This window comes from Panthera tigris, chromosome E2, assembly GCF_018350195.1.
Source record: "Panthera tigris isolate Pti1 chromosome E2, P.tigris_Pti1_mat1.1, whole genome shotgun sequence".
In the NCBI taxonomy this organism is placed as follows: domain Eukaryota; kingdom Metazoa; phylum Chordata; class Mammalia; order Carnivora; family Felidae; genus Panthera; species Panthera tigris.
In genome coordinates this window covers 28,117,659-28,140,504 of record NC_056674.1, presented here as the reverse complement: position 1 = coordinate 28,140,504, position 22,846 = coordinate 28,117,659, and the positions used below count along the sequence as shown (strand labels likewise).

Sequence of the window (22,846 nt, the reverse complement as noted above, 5' to 3'; positions counted from 1 at the left end):
AAGGAGCCACCGTGGACACAACTGGAGCTGGGCCACCAGACACCAGGGCGCAGGGTGGGCCTGGCCAAATGGGGAACCCCCATCCGAGGGGGACAGGACAAGGAGAGGCCTCAGAGTCTCACCTCGTGGAGCTAAGCCCCTCGATGGCCGAGAGGATCTCCTCGTCGTATGAGTCGTCCTCAGACCTCCCCTTGGGGGATGCACTCCTGGATAGGAAACCCGGAAACCCACAACTGCATCACCCCAGGACCACAACTTGCCCAAAGGCAGGAGTGTAGACGAGAGGGCTCACCGGGATGGGTCCCCAGATGCCTGCCAGAGGCCCCAGGGACACAGGAAGGTCCCACTGAGGCCCAGAGAGGGCAAGCGGAGACCCCACACCAGACAGCATCACCCAGCTGGCCAGAAGCTCAATAAGAAGCAAAGGACAGACCTCGGCCCCCAGGCTAAGGCCTCTTCCGCTAAACACACACGGGTCCCTCACACCAACCCCACCGACCTGACTGCGGGGTGGGTACACAACTCTATTATTGTAAAGTTCTGATTCCTAGAAACACTCTGAGCCAAGCCATGGCAAACTCCATGGTCAGGGTTGCCCTCCTGGACAGAGGATGGTCAAGGCAGCCTGCCTGGAGGAGGTGACGGGGGCAGGATTTGGCCAGGAAAAGAGGCCACAGGTTGACAGACAGGAGGGCACAGTGCATGTACCTGTCAGGGGCCCGGTGGCGCCGCAGGGGAATGGCCTGGAAGAGAAGGGAGAGAGGAAGTTATTCTGCAAAGCAGGACCCCTAAGTCTGTCCCAAGACTGGGTCTATCATCTCCCGCACTCTCGGATCCTCGGGGCAGGTGCGGAGCAGTCTGGGAGGGAGGGTCCTACCTTGGGCCTCCGTCCGTTGGGGATAGGGGTCTCGTTGCTGCTCACGCTCTCGCGGTGGTTGAGGTGTGCAAAGGGCCGTGCGGCCCCCCAGGACTCGAGGTAGCGGGTCATGCGCACGGACGCCCGCATCTTCAGGGCCACATCCCCCTTGGGCTTGGGGAGGTGCTGGCTGGGCGGGGGCGGCTGCTGGCTCTGCGGGCAGACACAGACACGGCCTGTCCAGTCCCCTCCCCTCAGCCCAGGAAGGGGCCACTGTCCGGATCCTGCCCAACCTCCCCTCCCCCAGCCCGACACTGAATGCTGCCCAGAGTGCTGGCCAGGCTGGTGGAAAGAGAAAACGACAGAAACACTACAGGTCTGCAATCTCCTTGGGGACTGGCTGCGGCCCAGGACCCTCTTCAGCTGGGCTGCAGGGCAGGTCCCGGCTCCAGCCCTGTCCTTCCCAGGCGGGCAGGACACTGGGGGTCACACACAACTGTGCACAGCCCCTCAGAGAGCCTTCCCCCGTGTCCCCAGGGAAAGATCGCGTTAAAGTCCTAAGCCCTAAGGCCCCACTGGGCCCGTGAAGCTCTGTGGAGCCACTGTCCTCAGGGCCTGAAAGCCCACTGGCCTCTCCCCGCAGAGACACCCTGGGGAGACAGTGCCCAGGAAAGCCACTGGCCGCCTACCCTGCCCACCCACATGTGGCCGGCACATGTCCTTCCTGAAGGAACAGCTGCAGGAAGAGGACTGTGGGCCAGGAACCTGAGAGACAGAGCGCCGGCCAACAAGGGGCCAGCCCCACCCCTTGGGGCAGCATTCCAGGGCATTCCCCTCATGTGGCCCCCACGCCACAGCAGGGACCGTTACTTGCCATGTGCCCGCCGTGGCCGTGGCAGGCCCGGGGTGTCTTAGCCAGGCCCTGCCTCTCCATGGCCCCCTTCCCCCACAAGGAACGACAGCTGGGGACCCCTCCCTGCTGGGGAGGGTTGGCAGGACTAGAGAAGAGCGAGAGCGTCAAGGCCACCAAAGACAAACTTGGGTCATCTGCAAGTCCCCTACCCTGTGAAGGTTCCTGCCTTCCAAGAGTCCCTGTCTCCTTGGGTCCCTGCAAACACCCACATGGACCAGCACCTATAGCCACAAACACTCGCTAAGCCACAGGTGGCAGCTTGCCTGGAAACTTCCAGCCTCCTTTCGGGATAGAAACATTTTTAAACCCTGAGAAATGTCCGTCTGCCCCACCGGAAGGAACAGCTGGAGTCCAGCCTCTGTGAAGAGTTTTGGGGTCCAGAGAATGTGCTGTGCCCTGCAGAGAGCGGCCTGCCCTGGGGTCAGGGGAGGCCACGTTCTCTGTCTCCCCTCCACCGGTGGGTAACTCTACCCACACAGCACCCGGCTGCTCAAATTCAGGGTCGCTGGCACTTTCCAGACGCCTGGGCTCCCCAAGAAATAAATGTCTATAAAGATCCATCAGCTCAGGGGCGCCTGGGTGGCTCAATGGCTTAAGTGTCCGACTTCGGCTCAGGTCACGATCTCGCGGTTCACGGGTTCGGGCCCCGCGTCGGGCTCTGTGCTGACCGCTTGCTCAGAGCCTGGAGCCTGCGTCCGATTCTGTGTCTCCCTCTCTCTCTGCCCCTCCCCCGCTCACATCTGTCTCTCTCAAAAATAAACATTAAAAAAAATTTGTTTAAAGAGAAAAATAAAGATCCATCAGCTCGGAGTAAAAATGCACCTATTCAGAAGCAGGAACGGGGAGGTCACTTGTGACCTTCAGCAGCCCACAGGTGACCCCACCTGCCACCTCTGGACACTTGTCCCCCAGGGGTCCTCACACCTAAGAAACGGTGTCAGAGCCCACAGAGGCCCAAGATGGGAAAGGGCCTCCGCGTCCACAACAGGAGACGACCCTGAGCTTGCGTGTGGTGGCCTCTGTGCACACACAAGGACACGTCTCCAAAATATGTCATCAGGTGAAGAAAGCAACAGGGTGGGGCACGCTACCCTGGGCTTGGCAAGGGCAGATGACCGTCTCTCAGTCTATTTACATGTGCACAGACCTGTCTGTGCAAGGAACTCAAGAATCTCAACCACGCCGGTCCCCTTTAGCGGGGACATGCCAGCTGCACACAGGATGTGAGGGCGACTGTCCACAACACCCCCTTCGTGCCCTCTGCATTTTCAACTCTGTGAATGAATGACATTCAACCAAGATGGGGGAAGGCAGGGCTGCTGGGGAAAATGTCGGATGCCCCGTGAGATCCTGCCCAAAACACGCTCATGCTAAAAACTTCTTCTTCGCTGTTTATGTGAAACTCAAGCTCACCTAGGAGCCCCGTGGTTGCCTGGCTGAGGCGGCGGCCCGGTGGGGCCGTGCCCACCGCTGGCCTGCAGGACCGGGGGCTCTGCTTCATCGGCTCACAGGCTCTCCGAGCACCTGCTCCACTGTCGGGAAGCACTCAAGGTGCAGGGACTGCAGCCTGGAGAAGAGGGGCCCCTCTGCCCCAAGGTGGCCCACGTGCAGCTCACGCAGACAGTAAATAAGCAAAGACGACAAACAGACGGGAGCATCTGAGTCCGCAGAGCGAAGAGGGCTGTGGGCAGACACAGCAGCAGTGGCAAGGGTCCTGGGGTACAAAGAGCCTGGCAGTGGAGGGACAGGGGCTGAAGGGCTCTCAGGAGGGAGGGACGGGGTGGGTGGAAGAGGGTGGGGCCCAGAGCTGTGGGGTACAGGGTGAGGGGCCACACTGTATTCTATGACAGCCCCGGGTACCCGGAAAGAGTTTCCCCAGAAGCTCACTCAGCACCCATGGCCCACATTAGGGAAGGAGACTCTGCTGAGCAGTTCCCATCCCTGAGGAGCAGGAGGGCACCCCTGGGGCCTGGGGAGGCTCACAGGCCGGCCCTCTGCTCCCCCACAGACTGTCGGGCCAGCTCTGAGGATGGCCAAGGCTAGAGAGAGAGGGAGCTGGAAAGAGCCTGTCGGGGCTGACATTCTTGAGCAAGTCCCAAGGATGATTCACCGAGGCCGCCAGACGAGCGGGCCTCCCGTGGCAGGAAAGAAGGCCTGTGTGGGCGCAGGGCAGGGCCAGGGCCTACCGGCCTTACGGCAGCCCAGCAGCTACCCCCGCCACGGGGTCCTGAGGAAAGTGGGGTCCCCCCACCCCCCAGCAAGTGACGGCACCAGCCAGTTAGGCGGCCACTGGGGGGCAGAACCCTAGGCTCCTGCCTAGTCCCGCTTTCCTGACTCAGCCAAAGCACATTTTAAAAATGTGTCTTTTCAAAATCGAGGAAATTAGTGACAACCCCCCAGAAAATAAAGTAACAGCGACTATCATTTCTGGGACGTTTATGAGGCGCCCCTTTAAGGTGAGGGCCTCATTCAGACTAGCTCCTCCTCCTCCTGAGGTAGACACTGCTGTTATTCCAATGGCACAGACAAGAACACTGAGGCCCAGAGGCACTGGAGCCTAGAATGTACTCCGTGACGGGGAGCTCACTCCTACCCTGGGCAGGCTGCTACCCCACGTCTCCACAGCCTGGAAGAGAAAAGCACTCTCCCCTCCATGGGGATCTTCCCCCAGGGTGTGGACCCTCTCCCCCGCACAGCCCCGGCTCCCAGGGTCTCCTGAGCGAGGCCCTCCCGCCCGGCTGCTTCTTCTGAGCCCTCGTACCCGGGGGTCGATGACCAGGTAGGTGTGGATGTTCATCTCCTTCAGGTGGGGGTCCCGCTGCTGCCCGTGCCCGTCCTCCACCTCATACGCCTTGTCCAGGTGGTTCAGCGTGGCCTCTGTGATGTGCACCCGGCTGGGGGAGACACGAGTCAGAGCAGCAGGGCCCAGAGGAGGCTGGCGTCCGCCGGGGGGGGGGGGGGGGGGGGGGGGGGGGTGCACCATGGGCGGGGCCGAGCAGGCCAGAGCCCAGACTGGCTCCCCCAACGCGAGGTCACTGCTCCCATCTCTGACCCCACCCTAAGCCCCCAACCCAGAGTTTGGCCCACGGCCTCTGACCCCGCCACCGTCCCGCTGCGCCTCACCCAGGGACTCCAGCCGCCTCCATCCTGTTGGCCAGAGACACGTCGTGGGACCACACGTCGTACTGCCACTTGCGCAGCCCAATGACACCACACAGCACGTTCCCTGAGTGGATGCCCACACGCATGCTGATGTCCACACCTGTGGCCTCTCGCACCTGCCTGGGCAGAGCAGTCCAGTCACCCCATCCCAGCCAGGGCTGCTGAGGGACCCAGACGAGCCACTTTCGCCCCGAGCCTCGGTTTCCTCAACTGCAAAGTGGTTCCAGTGCATTCCCTACCGCGCGTTGGGAAGCAGGACCCAGTGCCCCGGTTCCGCCCATGGTACCTACTTAATGGCCTCACACATGTCCAGCCCCATCTTCACACAGTTCCGGGCATGGGTGGGCAGGGATACGGGCAGGCCCGACACACAGTAATAGCAGTCGCCCAGGATCTTGATCCGCATACACTCATTGGCCTGCAGGGCAAGGCAAGCAGGGGTCTGGTCGGCAGATGGCTAAGAGCTGGGGTCCACACGTGCCAGGCGCCTCCCCATACTCTCCAGAGTGAGCCAGACTCCTTCGTGGCCAGACGCTTCCTCTGGGGTACCAGCCACCAGTAGCCGCTTCTGGGCCTGACAAAAGGACTGGGGATACGGAGGACTCTCCAGAGGGAACCCCTAAGCAAGCATCAGGGGCCAGAGCGGGTATTACCAGGGATGGCCACCTGAGTGCCTCTGGGAGAGGCACTGTCTTTGCTTCATCTGGTCATGCAATGCTGAAATGTCCGTGAGCTCCCTGCCCCACCCCAGGCACTGGAACACACAGGGAGCAAAACAGACAAAACTCCCCACAACGTGGGGCTCACACACTAGCGGCAGTTAGACACTAAACTAGACATCCAGCGGTGAAAGTGCTAAGGAGAAAATGGAGGGCTAAAGGCTGGCTAACCTCCTGGAACACAGGTGTCCTCGGCCTCCAGATCTGGTGCCCGTCCCCTCCCATGCCCAGCCTCAGTGACCAGGTAGGGCACCATCCCTCCCATTCAGTCCCTGTACCAGCCACGCCTTTATGAGCAGTCCCTTTACTAAACCTTCTTCCAATGACCTCATTTGAGTGAGTGCCAGTTGTTTCCTGCTGGGCCCTGGCTGCCAAGGGATGGGAAGACAGTGGCTTTTCTAGAAAGCAGCAGGAACCTTGGAGAGGGCCTGGAGGCCCAGCCTGGAGACTCGGGCTCAGGGCTCCAGCCACCCTCATCTCCGCCCCAGACAAGCACAGCGCTGCCCTCTGGAGCTGGGCTGTCCGTCAGGGACTTAGGGGAGCCCACATCCCCCAGGCTGATGCCCCACCCTGACACTTAGAAACCAGGGAAGTTAGGGGCCCCTGGGTGGCTCAGTCCGTTGAGTGTCGACTTCAGCTCAGGTCATGATTCACGGTTCGTCAGCCTGCGTCGGGCTCTGTGCCATCAGCTCGGAGCCTGGAGCCTGCCTTGGATTCTGTGTCTCCCTCTCTCTCTGCCCTTCCCCCGCTCGCACTCTGTCTCTCTCTCTCTCTCTCTCTCAAAAATAAATAAAACATTTAAAAAAAATTAGACGATAAAAAAGAAACCAGCGAAGTTGTGTATGTTGGGGGTGGTGGGGTCCTGAGCCCAGATGTGGTGCAGGTGCCTCTGGGAGGGTCGGCCCTGGCTCTCAGAAAGAGGCTACGGATCTGGAATCTGCTGATAGGACAGAAGTCTGGGACCAGCCCTGCCCAGGAACTAGACGCTCCAGCAGGAAGGCGTCCCTCTCCCCATCTGTACAAAGGACCTGCCTCCTGCGCCTGCCACAGAAGGCCACAAAGGACTAGAAACCCAGACCTTTGGCCCACATATGGCCCATCTACTGGGAACTCCCAACTGCTGGTTTAAGAGATGTCATGAAGGAAGGAGGCTCCTGAAGGAAGGCTCCAGACTAGACAGGCTCTCTGAGTCACTCAGTCCACAATACCCCGAGGGACAGTGCTCCAGGGCACCCCTGGCCAGTAGTGTCCTCCGGTAGTTCAGCCACCCCTCGTGGTGGTCATTCTCTAAGACAGAGGCCACTCCTGGGGGGCCAGTCCCTCCTAGAACAGAGCAGCTCTGACCATGAAAAAGTCCTCCTGCTGCGGGGCCCGAACTCACCTCCCATCAGGGTCCACACCACTGGTTCTCCACACAGAGTCACCCGGGAGGCTCTTAAAATCTCTCCCAAGTGTGGGCACAGGTGCTAGCATTTTATTTAACCTTTCAACCTAATTCAGGTGTGCAGCCAGCATAGACAGCCTCGGCCTTCAGTGTTAACACTTGGGTCTCTCCTTAGTGGCCACCACTAAGCCCGTCTTCACCGGAAGCTGGCCCAGCTGCTCCCCAGGCCCCCAGCTCCCTGCGCCCCTCTTCAAAGCACATAGCATATAGGCTGGGAGCAATCTGAGGGCAGGCCCAAGGCCCCCACTTGAGCTCAAGGCTGCCACTCGGCAGGTCTCGGGACCATTCGGTAAATTAACAAGTAACAGTACACACACACACACACACACACACACACACACACACACACACACGATCCCCCGACCCACAAATGTCTGCTCCCTGCCCCCCTCCCCCAGTCCCAGTGCTGCTCGTGAAGATAAACAGTGATAGCCCAGCCCAGCCCTGCTTAGTCTCCAGACCTCTCCCTGCTCAGCTGTACCTGGGAGACCCTCCTCACCCAATGCCCACCCCCACTCTGGCACCTGCCACATTCCCCAGGGTCCCCGGATCAAGTTCTCCTCATCTCAGCCCTAGGTCCTTGCATGTCTGACCCTGGGGCTTCGTCTCCCTCATCTTCTGTCCACTCACACTTCACCCTTGAAGTCCGTTCACTTCAAGGGCCCCCAGAGGCTTCCTTTTATTCCAACCTTTTGCACATGCTGTTCCCTCTGCCCAGAACCATTGCTTTTCCTCTTCAGGGTCTCTTTTTAGGTTCCTCAAACTCTAACGTGCACACGGTTCACCAGGGATCTTGTCAGAAGGCACCCTGTGGGTGAGGCCCAGCATTTTGCAAAGGCCTCCCAAGCTCCCTGGGGAGGCCTGCTTCTGATGCCCTCATGCGGTGAGATAGAGTCATCTCCTCCTCCAGGCAGCCCTCCTGAGCCCCTGTGCATCCCCCAACGTGTACTGGCAGTCTCCCCCCTGACCTCACACTCTGGGGACAGGATTCTGGCTGCCACCGCAGAGCCCTTGGAAGTGTTTGCTGACTGAATGCTACGATTCAGGCCTCCGCACACCCATGTCAGCACAGCACTGGGCACATGCCACCCGTGGGGACAAGAGGGGCAGCACAAAGGCCCGAGGGCTCACCTTGGCGATCTGGTCGAACTTGCCGAAGAGCTCGTTCAGCATCACCACCAACTCTTTGGGGGAGCAGTCGCTGGCCAGCCGCGTGAAGCCCACGATGTCCGCATAGAGGATGCTGGGGGCAGGGGTGCAGCCGGAGGGTCAGAGCCAGGTCCCTGGAAGCCCCTGAGCACCCGCCAGCCCTGAGCCCAATCACCCCGGCCACTCCTCAGCCTCCGTAGGGACAGGAGAGAAGCTCGGGGCCATAAAGAGGAATTAACGTTCCAGAGGCTTAGTATTAAGGCAAAACGCAGCAAGCCCCAGAGTCACAGGGCCATCGAGAACTGTCATCCCCAGGCCCCCATCACTGCAGACCACAGGATGGTGCTCTCACAGGCGCCTCAGAATGCCCTCCTCCCTCCCCACCTTTGCACAGACTTCAGAGCGAAGCCTGCTGGTGAGACGAGACTCCGTGCTCCCTCAAGCCGAGCTCCACACCCGACACTCGACACATACACACTACCCTTGTAGGGCTCCCATTCCACAGATGAGCAAACTGAGGCTCTGGTTAAGGCCCGCTTCGAAGCCAGAGCTTCAGTTTGCACCAGATCTCCCAGCTCGAAGTCCGTGAGTTCCAGACCAGCTCACAGACAACCTCACTGAGGTTGATGCATTCAAATAAGATTCTGGAGCCGCTGTGAATCTGCCAAAGACGGCTGTCAGGACCAGGGGACTTCGCCTCTTTTTAGGGGGCCTGTGCCCCCTTGCGGACCACCTGGAAGGACCCCTCTCTTCCTAAAGGCCCCACTTATGTGCAGAGCTTTACAATTTTAGGGGGCTACTGGATCTCTCCCGACACCAATCTGGTCTGATCCGACCCCCTGGGGAGACAAATGGGGAGACTGAGCTCAGATTCACCTCCCCCAAACCCCCTGTGGGACCCACCTGACGTTCTGGTGCCGCTTGACGTACAGGCTGTGGAAGTTGTTGTCGGGCATGTAGCGGCGGTCCCCGCGCTCCTTGAGCCGCTCGATGATGGCCAGCTTCATGCCCATGGAGATGTGGGCGGGCAGCACCGACAGCAGCAGGTTCTCCTGAGCACCGGTAGAGGACAGGCAGGGGGGCTTGAGGCCCCAGCCTAGGTGACTGGCCTCTGTTTTCTCTACGTTCCTTCCTGCTTTGCCTGGCGCACCCTCCATCTCCGCTGGCCTGTGTCCTGCCACCAGCCTCCCGTGTCCCCAGCAACCCCCAGGGGCGAAGCTTGCATGGGTGTCCAGTCATGCGGCCCATGCTCACACTGTTCAGTGAGTGTCTGACATCCACCGAGAAAGGACACAGGGCGTGGGGCCTGGGAGACAGCCAGGCAGGGCCGGGGAGGACCGGGCTGTGGCTCTAGGGGGAGGCGGGGTCCACACCTGCTGACGCTTCTTGATGCGCAGTTTACGACGGATCTGGATGCACTTGACGGTATAGGTGAAGAGGTCTCGGGAGGCGTCCTGCATCTGGTGCTTGTGGAAGGCGCCCGTGAGATTCCCACACAGGAAGATGACAGCGTTGGCCAGCAGCTGAGGGCAGGCGGAGGGCAGGCTCAGTATATGGCTTGGCCTGTGCCCTCGGGCTACCAGCCCCCTCAGCAGGCTAGTGATGGCACCCCAACCCCATTCTCGGACTTTTGTCCCACTCGGGCTGGCACCCTTCCCAGACAGGCAGGGAAACTGAGGCCCAGACAGGTGCTGGTCCTCTAGAGTTACTGTGATGATTAGACCAGGTCTCAGGCTGGGGACCCCGAGACCAGGGAAGCAGAAAGGCATCATCTCAGCTCGGCCCAGAGGACAGTCACAGAAGGCATGGCATCCCGACAGGTGCCCAGAGCTCTGGCTTCTGTCTCCCAGAGCTGACACCAGGCCTGGTCAGAGGAAAATACCTCTGCTGGCCACCACTAACTGTGAATGTTTCACTCAGTGCAAAGACACAAGACAGGGTGCCCAGGGATATGCTCCCAGCCCTGTCAGCACGGGACTCTGCAGGTGACGCTGAGCTACACAGCTGGACTGGAGAAGGAGGGCCGGATCGTCAGGGGCACCACAGGCCAGCAAAAAAAGGCCACAGGGCATGGCCCTGCCCAGGGGGCCGGCTTCCCCAGCCGACTGAGGGAAAGCCTAGCCTGGAGGCCATCTGTCTGCAAAACAGGGTGCTGAGGCCTCAGGACCAACTCGCCCACACAGGTCTCCGCCGCCCTTGGGACCAAACCACAGCCCCTGCCTCCACCTGCCCCACTCCTGGGCCCCTGTGCACACCTCACCTGCAGCCCTGCACGGACACTGGGCGTCGTGAAGGCCTCCATCAGAGCCCCGATCACGAGGAGGTGGGAGATGCTGGAGACTGCCCCCGCCACGACGGCCCCCTGCATGCTGAAGGGCAGCAGCGTGTACACCACGAACACGATGAAGAGGAAGAAGGGCACCTGGGGGCAGGGAATCGTGAGGCTCAGGGACTGGCCCCACCGCCCCCGCCCCAGGACACAGCCCCAGACCGAGCTGACATCAGGGCCCCTGCAGTCTCTATTCTTCTGGGGATGGCCCCCAAAACCCGAATCCTGAGCCCCCAGGGCGGCCCCTTCCCCTCCCAGTGGTGAGGGACAGTGACAGACTTGCAATAGAACGAGAAAAAGCTGAATTCTGCTTCTGGGTCAGACCCAGACAACAGTATCCATCACTTCCTATGAGCTGATTTATGATCTGGGGCCGAGGCCAGGCCTCCCCAGGAGTCAGACTCAGGCCCTCGTGGTCGAGGGAATTCCCGCCTGGCACCCACTGCCGGGGCTCTCCCTCCACAGGAATGGTGATTGGCAAAAGGCTGGGGCAGGGTCGGCTCACTGGCCGCCCCCAGCAGATCAGCCCAACCTGGGGATGGCCCGCCTGGGAATGAAATGGCACAGGGGAAAACAGAACAGAGGGCAATTGGGACCCGGCCATCCCGCTGGAGCCCCGGGACTGGCGCCCCCAGCCTTTCCTGGCACACGGGCCCGTTTGTGCCTTTCTGCCTCTCTGAGCTGGAGTTGTGTCATTTCCAACCAAATGAGGGTCTGCCTGCAATGCTCCAGCCAGACATTCACAGGGACACTCTTCCCAGTTCAGCCATCTCTCCAGCTCAGAGAGCTGACAGGGGCCCAAGATCAGCCCGGGGCCCACCCTATGTCACAGACCCATGGCCCGTGGCAGGAGGAAGGCCCAAGGCCAGCACACTGAATGCAGGCACGAGTTTCTGGGTGCACAGCTGGGTGGTTGCATCCAGCCCCTGGGGACACCAGGGTCCCCCCACCCTGTTACCTGTGCCCCCATGTGGGTTGTCTTTATCCATGAGTCGAACACCAGCACATAGCCCAGCATCATAAGGCAGACCCAGATGAGCAGCGCCGAGGCCCTGAGCCACCGCCGGACGAGGCACTCAACATAAACCAGCACGTAGAGAACCACAAACACAGCAAGTGTGAAGAAGGTCGTCCCCAGGACAGTCTGGTGTCCAGAGGGGTCCTGGGCAGGGCAAACATACACGGAAATGCCTCAGCTTTCCCCAGTGAGGCACTGCCTCCTCCAGGAAGCCTGCCAGGCTAGCCTGTCCAGCCTGCCCCGAGCAATGTCACCTGTGTTCTCCACACGGGTGACATCTATGCTCCATCTGAACACCAAGCTCTTCCTTACCTTTGGGCTTTGTGCTGTCTTGGCTAAGGTTGCCTTCACCACCATCCTTCACCAGTCGCTTCCTGTGCAGCCCTGAGATCCTGCACAGCCCAGCCCTGTGATGCTACCACTCCCCAACCCCTCCCTGTCAGGCCTCCTCTGCTTCCAGGGTGCTCTGTGAGGACCTGCGGGGGACAGATAGCACCAGAGTGCAGGAGCAAAGCCGTGGAAAGCCTCCTGGAGGAGGCCACTGCTCCTGTCTGTTACAGAATGAATGGAGGTTAGGAGCAAAGGCTGACCAAAGGCGTCCCAGACAGGGGAAGAGCTGGAGCAAAGAGACAGAAGTGTGACACTGGAAGGTGGTTGACAGGAAAGGAGAGTCACAGCTGGGACAGCACCTGGTTTCCCCCAGGAGCCCCTAAGCTCCACGGGCACAGAGGCTGATCTGGGGGCCAGCATACAGTAGGTACTCAGTAACCATTTGCTGAATGCAGAAACCAATGTCCTGCGGTTTCCAGCCACAGATACAGGCAGCACCGACAGCGCACCCACTGAGTGCTGGCTGCTGTACCCATATCACCCTGATAACACCCTGTAGTCTCTGAAGTTTTCTTCTAGAACTCTGCTGCTGCATACAGTGGCTACTAGCCATGTGTGGCTATTCAAGATTAATTTTACACCAGGGGCGCCTGGGTGGCTCGGTCAGTTAAGCGTCCAACTTCAGCTCTGGTCATGATCTCAAGGTTTGTGGGTTCGAGCCCTGTGTCTGGCTCCATGTTGACAGTGTGGAGCCTGCTTGGGATGCTTTCTCTCTCCTTCTCTGTTCCTCCCCGACTCATGCTTTCCCTCTCAAAATAGATGAATAAACTTAAAAAAACAAAACAAAACAAAACAAAACTCAGTTCCTCAGGGGTACCTGGGTGGCTCAGTTAGTTAAGCATCCAACTCTTAGTTTTGGCTCAGGTCATGATCTCTCGGTTCATGGGATTGAGCCCTGCTTCAGGCTCTGCAGTGCTTGGGATTGTCTCTCTCCCTCCCTCTCTGCCCCTACCGTGCTGATGCTCTCAGGAAGGAAGGAAGGAAGGAAGGAAGGAAGGAAGGAAGGAAGGAAGGAAGGAAGGAAGGAAGGAAGGAAGGAAGGAGAGAGGGAGGGAGGGAGGGAGGGAGGGAGAAATTAATTTACTTTTTTAAAGCTTCTGTTCCTCAGCCACACTAGCCACGTCTCAAGAGCAGTGGCCGTGGTGGGGCAAGGACTAGGTCAGAGATGACAGCAGGGGCGTCTGCCTCAAGACCAGGGTTGAGAAGGACTCTGAGGCCAGAGAAGGAGTGCTGGGAAGAGGGAGTCATGACACGCGAGCTGTCCCAGACCTAGGTCTTCCGTAGAAGTTTACTTTGGAGAAAAGGAGTGTAGTTTACTTGGCCAAATGAATGTAAGCTCGCAAAGCACCCCAGACTTCAAAATTAAATTAAAATTAAAAGCCTAACTATGCTCTCGAGCACGTCACAGATGCAGAGCTTCAGGCTGAGAGGAGTCCAGGACCTGCCAGGAGGCCTCGCAAGCCCAGAGCGGCAGAGCCGGGCCCCGAACCCGCCGCGGGCCGGCCGCCTCACTCACCCCGCAGACGAAGGCGATGACGATGAGGGCGACGCAGGCAGTGACAGCCACCAACAGGAGCGTGAGCAGCAGTGGCCCGTGCTGGCTGGTGAGACGGTACTTCTCGTAGAGCACGTCCTGGTTCGGGCCCTCCTCGCCCTCGTTAAGGAAGTAGCGCCCCTTGGCCGGCATCTTCCCCTCGAGGCCCACCCGCCCGGCAGTGCCCTCAGGAGACCCCACGGCCTGGGGAGCATCTGTCTGCAGACACCCTCCCTGGTGGGCCTAGGCCTCTGGCCTCTCGGAGCCTGGCAGGCGGGGCTGGGCAGGGGCCCCCTCAGCAGGCAGCCGTGTGGGCCACACGGGGCCCGCACCGCTCCGCGGCCAGGCCGGCTCACAGCACCACTGGCCTCTTCCTCTGCATCCGGGCCGGGCTGACCAGACACATGGGGTCCTCAGCTCTGCGGAGACACAAAGCAGACCCGGGTCTGAGTCATCAACCTAAACCCACACCTAACTCCTAGGTCCCGTTTCAGGCTCTGCACACAGGGCTGGTTCCCTGTATTTCCCAGGACTGCAGCAGCCACTAGCCACACGTGACTATTTAGAGTTAACTGGGTTAAAAATGAAATTAAGGGGCGCCTGGGTGGCTCAGTAGCGTAAGCTGGTTTCAGCTCAGGTCATGATCTCACAGTTCGTGAGGTCGAGCCCAGCGTCAGGCTCTGTGCTGACAGTGCGGAGCCTGCCTGGGATTCTCTCTCTTCCTCTCTCTGTGCCACTCCCTCCTGCTCTTTCTCTCTCTCTCAATTTCTTTAAAATGAAATTCAACGTTCAGTCCAGCCATCACACCAGTCACATTTCAAGTGCTCAAAAGCCACACACAGCTAGTGGCTACTATATCCGGCAGCACAGATAAAGAGCATTTCTATCATCTAGAAACTTCTACTGGACAGCACTGCCCTAACAGTTTGACTGTTTGACTTGCACAGGGAGGTGGAGGTCTCTGATCCATCCCAGCGAATTCTGTGTAGGGCGTGAGGCAGGGATCAGCCTTCATCCCTTTCTTCTACATGGGCATCTGATGACCCCAGCAGCTTCTGGAGAAGCCACCATTCTCTCCTCAAGGAGTTCAGTGCAGCCACCTTTGTGATAAGTCAGGTGACCATGCATGTGGGGTCTGTTTGCAGGTCCTTGCCCAAAGACCACACCCACCCAACTACTGGGGCTTTGTAGTGCGTTCTGTGTCTCAGACCCCCACACCTGCTACACCCAGACCCTCCCCCTTGCGTTCATGTTACATTAAGCTTCCACGAAAGACTGCCTTTTTTAAACACATTTTTTAAGTTTCCACCGACAAGAATTTGAAAAGTTTGCAAGCTCCACTTCGTAGAAAAGGAGCCCAAACCTCAGAGAGGGAGCACAGTGGACCCTTTATGGCAAAATTGGGAGCAGATGCCAGGCTTGCAATGCTCAGCCCAGATGGACTCCCTCTTTCCCAGCACCATTCATTCATTTGTTTATTCATTTATTCCAAAAAGGCAGTTAATTGTGCCTGTGGCCCCCTAGGCCCACTACGTACCTCCCGTGTGCCAGGCAAGCTCTCTCTCCCCCTGGAATGCCCAGTCCCCAAAGAGAGAAAGTTACCCAAAAAGGTGCAATCCCTACATGCAGGGGCTGAGGCCTGCGGGCAGCTGCCATATTCCCAGCGGGAACCCTGTGTCACAGGAGCAACCCTGGACCAGGAGTCCAGGCTCCCAGCATCCTCCAGGCCTGCCTGCGAGACCGGAACCAGGACAGGGCTGGTGGCAGAGGGCAGGGAGGAGGTAAGAGGCGGGAAGGCTCAGGGCAGTCACGAAGGGCACGAATGGCCACTGGCAAAAGCTGTGAAAGAAAGAGTCCAGAGCCCCTACAGGTAGAAGAGCAGGGTGCCCAGAGTCCCTGCGTCTGAGCAAAGCCCCCTAGTGAGTACCCACCTGGGATCCAGGAGCCACCTCAGACCCTGGTTGGGCCCACAGCTACCAAAGAGCCCAAAGCGCTTAGGCAAGTTACAAAGCTGATTTCTACACGAAATTCTGGTTTATGAATGAGGGCGGCTAATTTAAACGCTGGAGCCGTGCCACCCACTGGTTGACAACCTCTAAATCTAAACCAACCACTCTTTACTCCACACGGAGTGTTTCTGGAGTATTAACCACGTATGCCTCGCCCTATGTGGTAGGGTTTACAAAGCAAGATCAGGTCCCCACCCTGAGAAGCCCCCACTGCAAAGCTCCCCTAAACCAGCTCTTTGCAGTCACAACAGCAGAAACACTGTCAGGCCAGGTGCCCACACCCACATATTCACTCCCAAGTTCATGACCTGCAAAGGCCAAGGTGGTACAGCCATTTTACAGATGCAGAACGGAGCCCAGAGAGGTTGAGTGGCTGAGCTGCTTGCCAGAAGGGCTGGGATTCAAAGCCGGGTCTACCCGCTCCCGAACGAGGGCTCCTGGCCCGACCTTTCTGTCTCGCTGAACTGAGCCCTGTGAGCAAGGGCAGCTCCCGGGAACTGAACCACAAGTGCACACACTGCCCATCTCTCTGGCCGGGCACCAAACTCCAGTGCCTCGGGACTGGACTGACAGGCTGAGAAACCCCAAACACCACGGGGCCAAGGCAACGTCTCCCTGCAGCTGCTCTAAACCCCAGGCAAAGCCCTCAGACCAGAGCTGTGGGGGGCCAGGACACGCATGTGCACACACACACACACACACACACAGCACCTTTCACCCCACTACTGACCTGCCTATCCAGGCACACGAAGCCCAGCTGAGGCAGGGGTGAAGAGAGAGGAGCACTTGGAGGGTTTCCCGGGGAAAGGGGGGGAACCCTCGCCTGGTAAACACCGCTCTTGGGGATCTAATTAGGCCACTTCCTGGGCAATGGCAGGCGGGCAAGGGCGTGGACAATAGCCCTGGACACAGGGACTTCGGCCCATCCAGGGACCGGGTCCCACTCCTGGAAGAGCAAAGCAGGGCAGGGCTGGGAGGAATGACCGTGTTTATCGCTCCTGGTCAGAGGCCTGGGAGCCAAAGGCGGCATCTCCAAAGGCCAGCGGCTCCCTAGAAGCAACCCCCCCAAAGCTGGACACAGAGGCCCCCCCTACCAGGGAAGGCTTCAAGGCCTTTCTGCCCATTCACCAGTTCTTCTGCTGGTCACTGACAGCTGGCAACTAGGAGGGCCCCACAGAGGCCCTGAATGAAGGAACTCCTTTGCCAAGCCTCCAACAAATGACCCTTGGCTCACCCACCTCAGTGACGGGGAGCTCATCGCCTCTCGGGCGGTCTCCTCCAGAAGTGAGCACTCCTTCTGGCTGTAAGGCCCACCTGAGGCCAAGTGAAGCCGACCCCCGTCGCTCCCTCACCCCCACCCCAGTAGTTCTGTCCCAAGTCCAAAGACACCAACAGCAGAGACACTCATATGGGACAGTCGAGGTCCCTTTACCTGGAGGAAGCAGAGCCCAGGGGTCAGACCTCACGATCACCCTGGTAGGGGGAATAGGGCAAGCAGCCCATTTTACAGTGGAGGGGACCCCCAAGGTCCAGTTGGGAGGGAACACTATTTCTTCTGCTGCTGGGATTGTCTCTCCCACTTCAGTCCCTTGGCTCAGGGGCCACGTGAGCCGGGCTGGCTCATCATCATTGTCCCTCTCAAGCCCCAGTGACTGGTTTAGGGACAGTCATGTGACCACAACCCTCTGAGAACCCTCTTTGGGACTTCTGCTGACCCACCGAAAAGAGATACTCTCTTTTGCTGGTGGCCTACAGCTGCTGGTGGCCACTGGAAGTCACCACAGGAGACGGCCCAGTGAGAATGAAGCCGACACAGAAAACTGGAGAGAGACAGAGACTTGAAAATACCCCCCGAGCCCCTGGATCCAGCTGTGCCTGAAGTTCAAACAGCCTCCAGATATTTCAATCACACGGGACAATCATGCCTTTTTCGGGTAAAGCCAGTTTGTGCTTCTGTCACTTGCAACCAAGAGGCCTTCTGCCCCAGTTTACTGTATCTGGGAAACCCTCATGGCCTCCTGATGGGTCCAGGGTCAGGGGGCAGAGTCCCATGTAGCTCAGAGGCAAGAGTGGGTGCCCGCAGATACGACTGGCCCCAGCTAGGCCTCCTGGAAGGGGGCTGGGCCAAGGAGGGGAACTTCCCTTGCCCATACCTCTGTCACCACATCCCGGACTCCACAGCCCAGAGCCAGCCAGGCTGCACGGGACCCGGTCCAGCAGGAAGCTGGGGCAATGGGCCTCCCCACATCTCCTCCAGTGGCCTCCAGAGACTCCCTTCTGTGGGATGAATTAGGGAGCCCCGGGGCATACTTGCATAGAAATGGATACCAAAGGAATCAACCTCACTCCCCCAAAGCACTCCTGTTGGGCCCTGCGCTTCCCACAGCCCTGTGCCCCATGATAGAGGGGGGCGGGCAATGCCATCAACAAAGTCTACCATGTACTTACTGCGTGCCCAGCGCTGGGGGCTCAAACTCTGCACACCCGCCCCGCAGGGCAGTATGACTACTGCTTCCATTTTATGAACGTGGGAACACAGAGAGGTTCAGTCATTCTCCTGAGGTCACACAGCTAGTAAAAGAGAGCTGGGATTTGAATACAGGCCACCTAGGCTCACCTCTCATCCTGCCCAACACTCTCACGGTGCTGACATCCCCAGAGCCCATAACCTCTCAAAATGCTAACCCCTTCCTGCCCTCCCCTCTCAAAGCCTAGGACCGAGGGTGGGAGGAGGCAAAGTGTACTCCATCAAGGTTCCTCCATCTGCCTTGAAGAAGTAAAGTCAGAAAGCCACGTCAGGAAGCCTCCTCTAAGCCAGCAAGATCCAGGAGCACCTCTTCCTACAGGAAGCCCTCCAAGCTACCCACACACACCTTCTCCTCCTTTTCCTACAACTGAGGCAGGGCTGTGGTCTCCTTGCCAAATACTGACTGGGGGCTCCAGGTTCCTCAGCCAGAAGAACCGCCGGAAATAGGGAGGCTGGGACCTCAAATTATGAGTACAAGACCGGGCCCTTTGGGGTGCTCAGGATATCCTTCCCCAGCAGAACTGGCTGATCCCACAGCACACTCAATGCTACCACACCCCTTGGGGAGTTCTAGCCCACCTCCAGCTTTCACAGACACGGACAGGGCACCCACTTCCTCACCCAAGCCGCACTGGCAGGAATCCCCGCCTGGCTTCCTCTGGCCCAGCCCAGCAGGCCTCGGAGCTGCACAGGGCCTGGGGCCCCGGTGGCCTCAAAAGGAGGAAGTGGGGGCTTTGGGGTGTGCGGGAGGGGCAGGCAGGCGTGAGGAGAGGCCCCACCTCGGCCCCTTGGGCTCAGTCCCTGCACCCAATCCAGCCTGGGGTCCATGATGCTGCAGCCCAGAACCCACAGACACAGTCTTAGCCTCCTCGGCTAGCCCAGCACTCAGCTTGCTCCACGGGCTGTGTCACAAGCAGATTTTTATTTGCTGGGGGTGGGAGGGGGGGGTCTCATGTTAGGGCATCTCCCTCAGGAGACCCAGAGTTTTGTGAAGGGGACCCAGAGGGTGCTCTGCCTGGCAAAGTCCCGGCATAAAGGGGCACCACCCAAGAAACCTCATGGGACCGAGGGATTTCAGCCTGACTGCCATGCACGCCCTCCCCTCCACCAACACCAGAGCCGAGCAGCCCTCAGGCCTCTCCCCCTCCACACCATTGCTCACGCAGGGCCTGACCTCCCTCCCCATGCAGGTCTTTCCCAGGCCTTCCCAGAGTCCTGCCAACAGTCCCATCTGTCAGACATCCCAGCACCTGCCTCACCAAGGTGAGGCAGGATCTGTCATGGTAGGATCTGTGTCTATATCCTGCAGCTGGGCCCTGGTCATTGCATGTAGACCAAACGGAAGGACAGACAGATGGATCGATGGACCCACGGATGAACCAACCAGCTGGAATCTTGAACCAGGCAGAAAAAGCAGGGGAAAGCAAACAGGGCAGCTTTGGAAGAAGGAGGGAGAGCCCATCAGGGCAGAAGGAGGTGAGGGGCACCTCGGTGGCTCAGTCGGTTCAGTGTCCGCCTTCAGCTCAGGACATGATCTCACGGTTCACGAGTTTGAGCCCCTCATCGGGCTCTGTACTGACAGCTCGGAGCCTGGAGTCTGCTTCAGATTCTGTCTTTGGATTCTGTGTCTCCCTCTCTCTCCGCCCCTCTCCCACTTGCACTTGGTGTCTCTCTCTCTCTCTTTCTCTCTCTCTCCCTCTCTCTCAAAAATAAATAAACATTAAAAAAATAAAAATAAAATAGAAGGAGGTGAGAACATGAAGGAAGTGTGTCCCTGAGAATGGGAAGTGCTGGTCAAGGAAGCACAGGTTCAAACCCCAGCTCTGCTCCCATGGCCGTACGTCCCAGTCGCTCACACTCTGAGCCTCAGTCCTCCTCATTGGTAAACTCGGGTGCTGATACCCAAGTCGTGGGGAAAAGTGAGGTGCAGGTCATGATGGCCAGCAGGCTGTTTGCAAGGACAAAATAGCAAATGAGCCCAGAAAGAAGGCTGTTTCCAGAGCTGAGGAAGCCCATGGAGTCCAAATAGAAGAGACAGAGGCATGAAGCAGGCAGGGTCCCCCCACGAACCTTCTAGTTCATCTTGCCACCTCCTGGTGACAGCCTACAAGGCCACGAAGCAGGGGCAAAAGCCAAAGTGCCCAGTGACGTGAGCCCTCCAGCCAGCCCTGCTCCCCATCACACTTCCCCAGGACCCCCAGGCTGACTTTACACTAGCTCCCAGGGTCCACAGGCTACCCATCAGTCTCGGATCCAGAAAGTCCAGCTCTGCCACCAACCTGCTCTGTAACCCTGGGCAAGTCCCTTGCCCCATCTGGGCCTCGGTTTTCCTTCTTGCAAAGGAATGGATCTGTCAGACCTCTGAGACCCGGAGCTGGGCTGGGCTGGGCGTGGCGTCTGAATCATAAAACGACAACAAGCCTAAGGGGACAGTCTGGGTGTTGTCACCTGGCCCCAGAGGGCTTATTCTAGGGGTGGGGTAGGGATTATTCTTTGTACCTGAAATCCTCCCTGCCACTTCTCCTGTGGATTAAGTCTCAGCATTGTCAGTGTCTCCTTTAAAATACAAATGCCTCATTCACCCCTTACCTCCCAGGCTCCAGCTGGCAGGAAATGAATTTTGCTATCTCCTATGCCGATTCGAATGATGGTTAGTAACTGCCCAGGGAAAAATCGTCCATTCATTCATTCATTCATTCGTTTATTCATTCACCTTGAGAGAGATCCATGCATTCACTCTTTTAATGGATGTACACTAGCACCTTCTATGTGCCTGGCACCAGGCCAGATGCCAAGAGGAAACTATGCTCCAGGCACAAGTTCCCCGAAGGCAGAGACCTCAATGCCGGCCTCTCCCAGGTGTCTGTACAGAGTGGGGGTCCATGCAACAGTGCTTATTAACTAACTAACCGATCAACCAAGGATTGCCGGAAAGAACATTTTCCCTGGCTCTTGCCTGAAATCCCACCGTCAGTGATTCATTCCCAAAGTTAAGCACTGCCCTCACGAAGCTCCCTCCTTAAAATGAACACACTTTGGGGGCACCTGGGTGGCTCAGTCGTTCAACTCTTGGTTTTGGCTCAGGTCATCATCTTAGGGTTCATGAGTTCGAGCCCCACATCGGGCTCTGCGATGACCGTGCAGAGCCTACTTGGAATTCTCTCTCTCTCTCTCTCTCTCTCTCTCTCTCTCTCTCTCTTTCCCTTTCTCTCAGAATAAACTTAAAACATTTTTTAATAAATAAAATAAAATAAAATGAACACACTTTCATGCCCCCATTCAACACATTTCTGACCTCTTTCCTCTTGATAAGGAAGGACAGAAAGGGCTAGTCTACAGGCACCTTACCAGGTGCCAGTCCTGCCCAGGCTGGCAGGACAGAGGTCTAGCCACTGACTTCACACTTTGCCCAGGGCCCCACCCAGACAGCCAGTGGTGAGGAGGCATGAACAGGGTTGGGAGATAGGGGACGGGATCCATTTCACAAAGCCATAGATATACCCCAGAGTAACCACTGAACTGGAGTGAGCAAGAAGGATGTAACTACCCTGCCAGTGTCCTGTTTAAAGAGACAGCAGAGCCCAGAGGAGAGAGAACAAGCTGGAGTCATAATTTATACCAAGATGATTTCCAAAGAGAGCAAGAAACCATGAAAGAATGTTCATACAGTGCTGTAGTGGGTCAGTCCTTTCTGACCTGACACAGAAAAGACTAATCAACTCCCATTACATTTAAAAAAACTACTCCAGGGGTGCCTGGCTGGCTCAGTCAGACCAGCATGCCACTCTTGATCTCAGGGTTGCAGGTTTGAGCCCACTCTGGGCATAGAGCTTACTTAAAAACAAATGAGTAAATAAACTTATTAAAAATCTACTACATTAGGGGTGCCTGGGTGGCTCGGTCGGTCAAGCATCTGGCTTCAGCTCAGCTCATGATCTCACTGTTCCCAAATTCAAGCCCTGCATCAGGCTCTGTGCTCACAGAGCCTGTTTCAGATTCTGTGTCTCCCTCTCTCTCTTTCCCTCCCCTGCTCACACACTCTCTCTCTCTCTTAAGCTATTAATAGCAAAATCAAAAGATAAATGAGAAATTAGGGAAATATTTATAACTCTTATCATAAGGAGCTAACCTCTCTCATATGTAAAAAGTTCCCACAGATCAAAAAGAAAAAGACCAATTAAAAAAAAAAAAATGGGAGAAAGGTATGGATAGAAAGTGCACAGAAAGGTAACACAAATGGCTGTTAAACATTTAGGAAGAAGCTAACCTCACCCGTAATAATAAAAAAAAAAACACCACAAATTAAAACTACTACGGAAAATCATTTTTACCTATCCAATTGGCAAAGATCAAAGCATTTATACGCAACACAACAGGCAGTCACACAGCCTTGGCAGGAGTGATTCAGCATAACCCCCGGGGTGGGGCTGGCGATTTAGTCGTATGTAACAAAATCACTCCTGCACACACAAACTTTTGATGTAGCAAAAGTCCTTCAAGTAATTTACCTTACAAACACTTTCACAGATGTAAAATGACACATGTACAAGATTATTGTTGCAGCATTACAATAACAAAAGAAGATGGTGTGTCTGCCAGTTAGGAGATAGTGAAATAAATCACAACGCACCCTTCCTGTGGAATACTACGCAGCCGTCAAAAGGGTGCAGCCGTGTGAACTGAGCTGTCCCAGGGTGTTCTGTGAAAAATCCACATGGTAACAGCAGTGTCTGGAACGGGTAATGCCTGAACCAGGATACAGGATAACCAAAACTGATGCTTTGGTAGAATGAGTG

General features: G+C 57.5%; 1 protein-coding gene across 7 annotated transcripts in view; it reads right to left on the bottom strand.

Moving 5' to 3' along the window:
- The window catches only part of ADCY7 (adenylate cyclase 7), a 44,365-nt gene that overhangs the window by 11,560 nt on the left and 9,959 nt on the right, over positions 1-22,846 (bottom strand). For all 7 annotated transcript variants that reach the window (XM_042968165.1, XM_042968164.1, XM_042968166.1 and 4 more), the window contains exons 2-13: positions 13,497-13,933; positions 11,531-11,734; positions 10,504-10,665; positions 9,617-9,766; positions 9,147-9,295; positions 8,226-8,337; positions 5,222-5,349; positions 4,893-5,051; positions 4,531-4,663; positions 878-1,069; positions 709-743; positions 123-206 (exon numbers count right to left, since the gene is read on the bottom strand). In XM_042968165.1, the coding sequence (XP_042824099.1) occupies positions 123-206; positions 709-743; positions 878-1,069; positions 4,531-4,663; positions 4,893-5,051; positions 5,222-5,349; positions 8,226-8,337; positions 9,147-9,295; positions 9,617-9,766; positions 10,504-10,665; positions 11,531-11,734; positions 13,497-13,667 (1,679 nt within the window). In that variant the 5' untranslated portion in view covers positions 13,668-13,933. The remainder of the gene's footprint in view (positions 1-122; positions 207-708; positions 744-877; positions 1,070-4,530; positions 4,664-4,892; positions 5,052-5,221; positions 5,350-8,225; positions 8,338-9,146; positions 9,296-9,616; positions 9,767-10,503; positions 10,666-11,530; positions 11,735-13,496; positions 13,934-22,846) is intronic.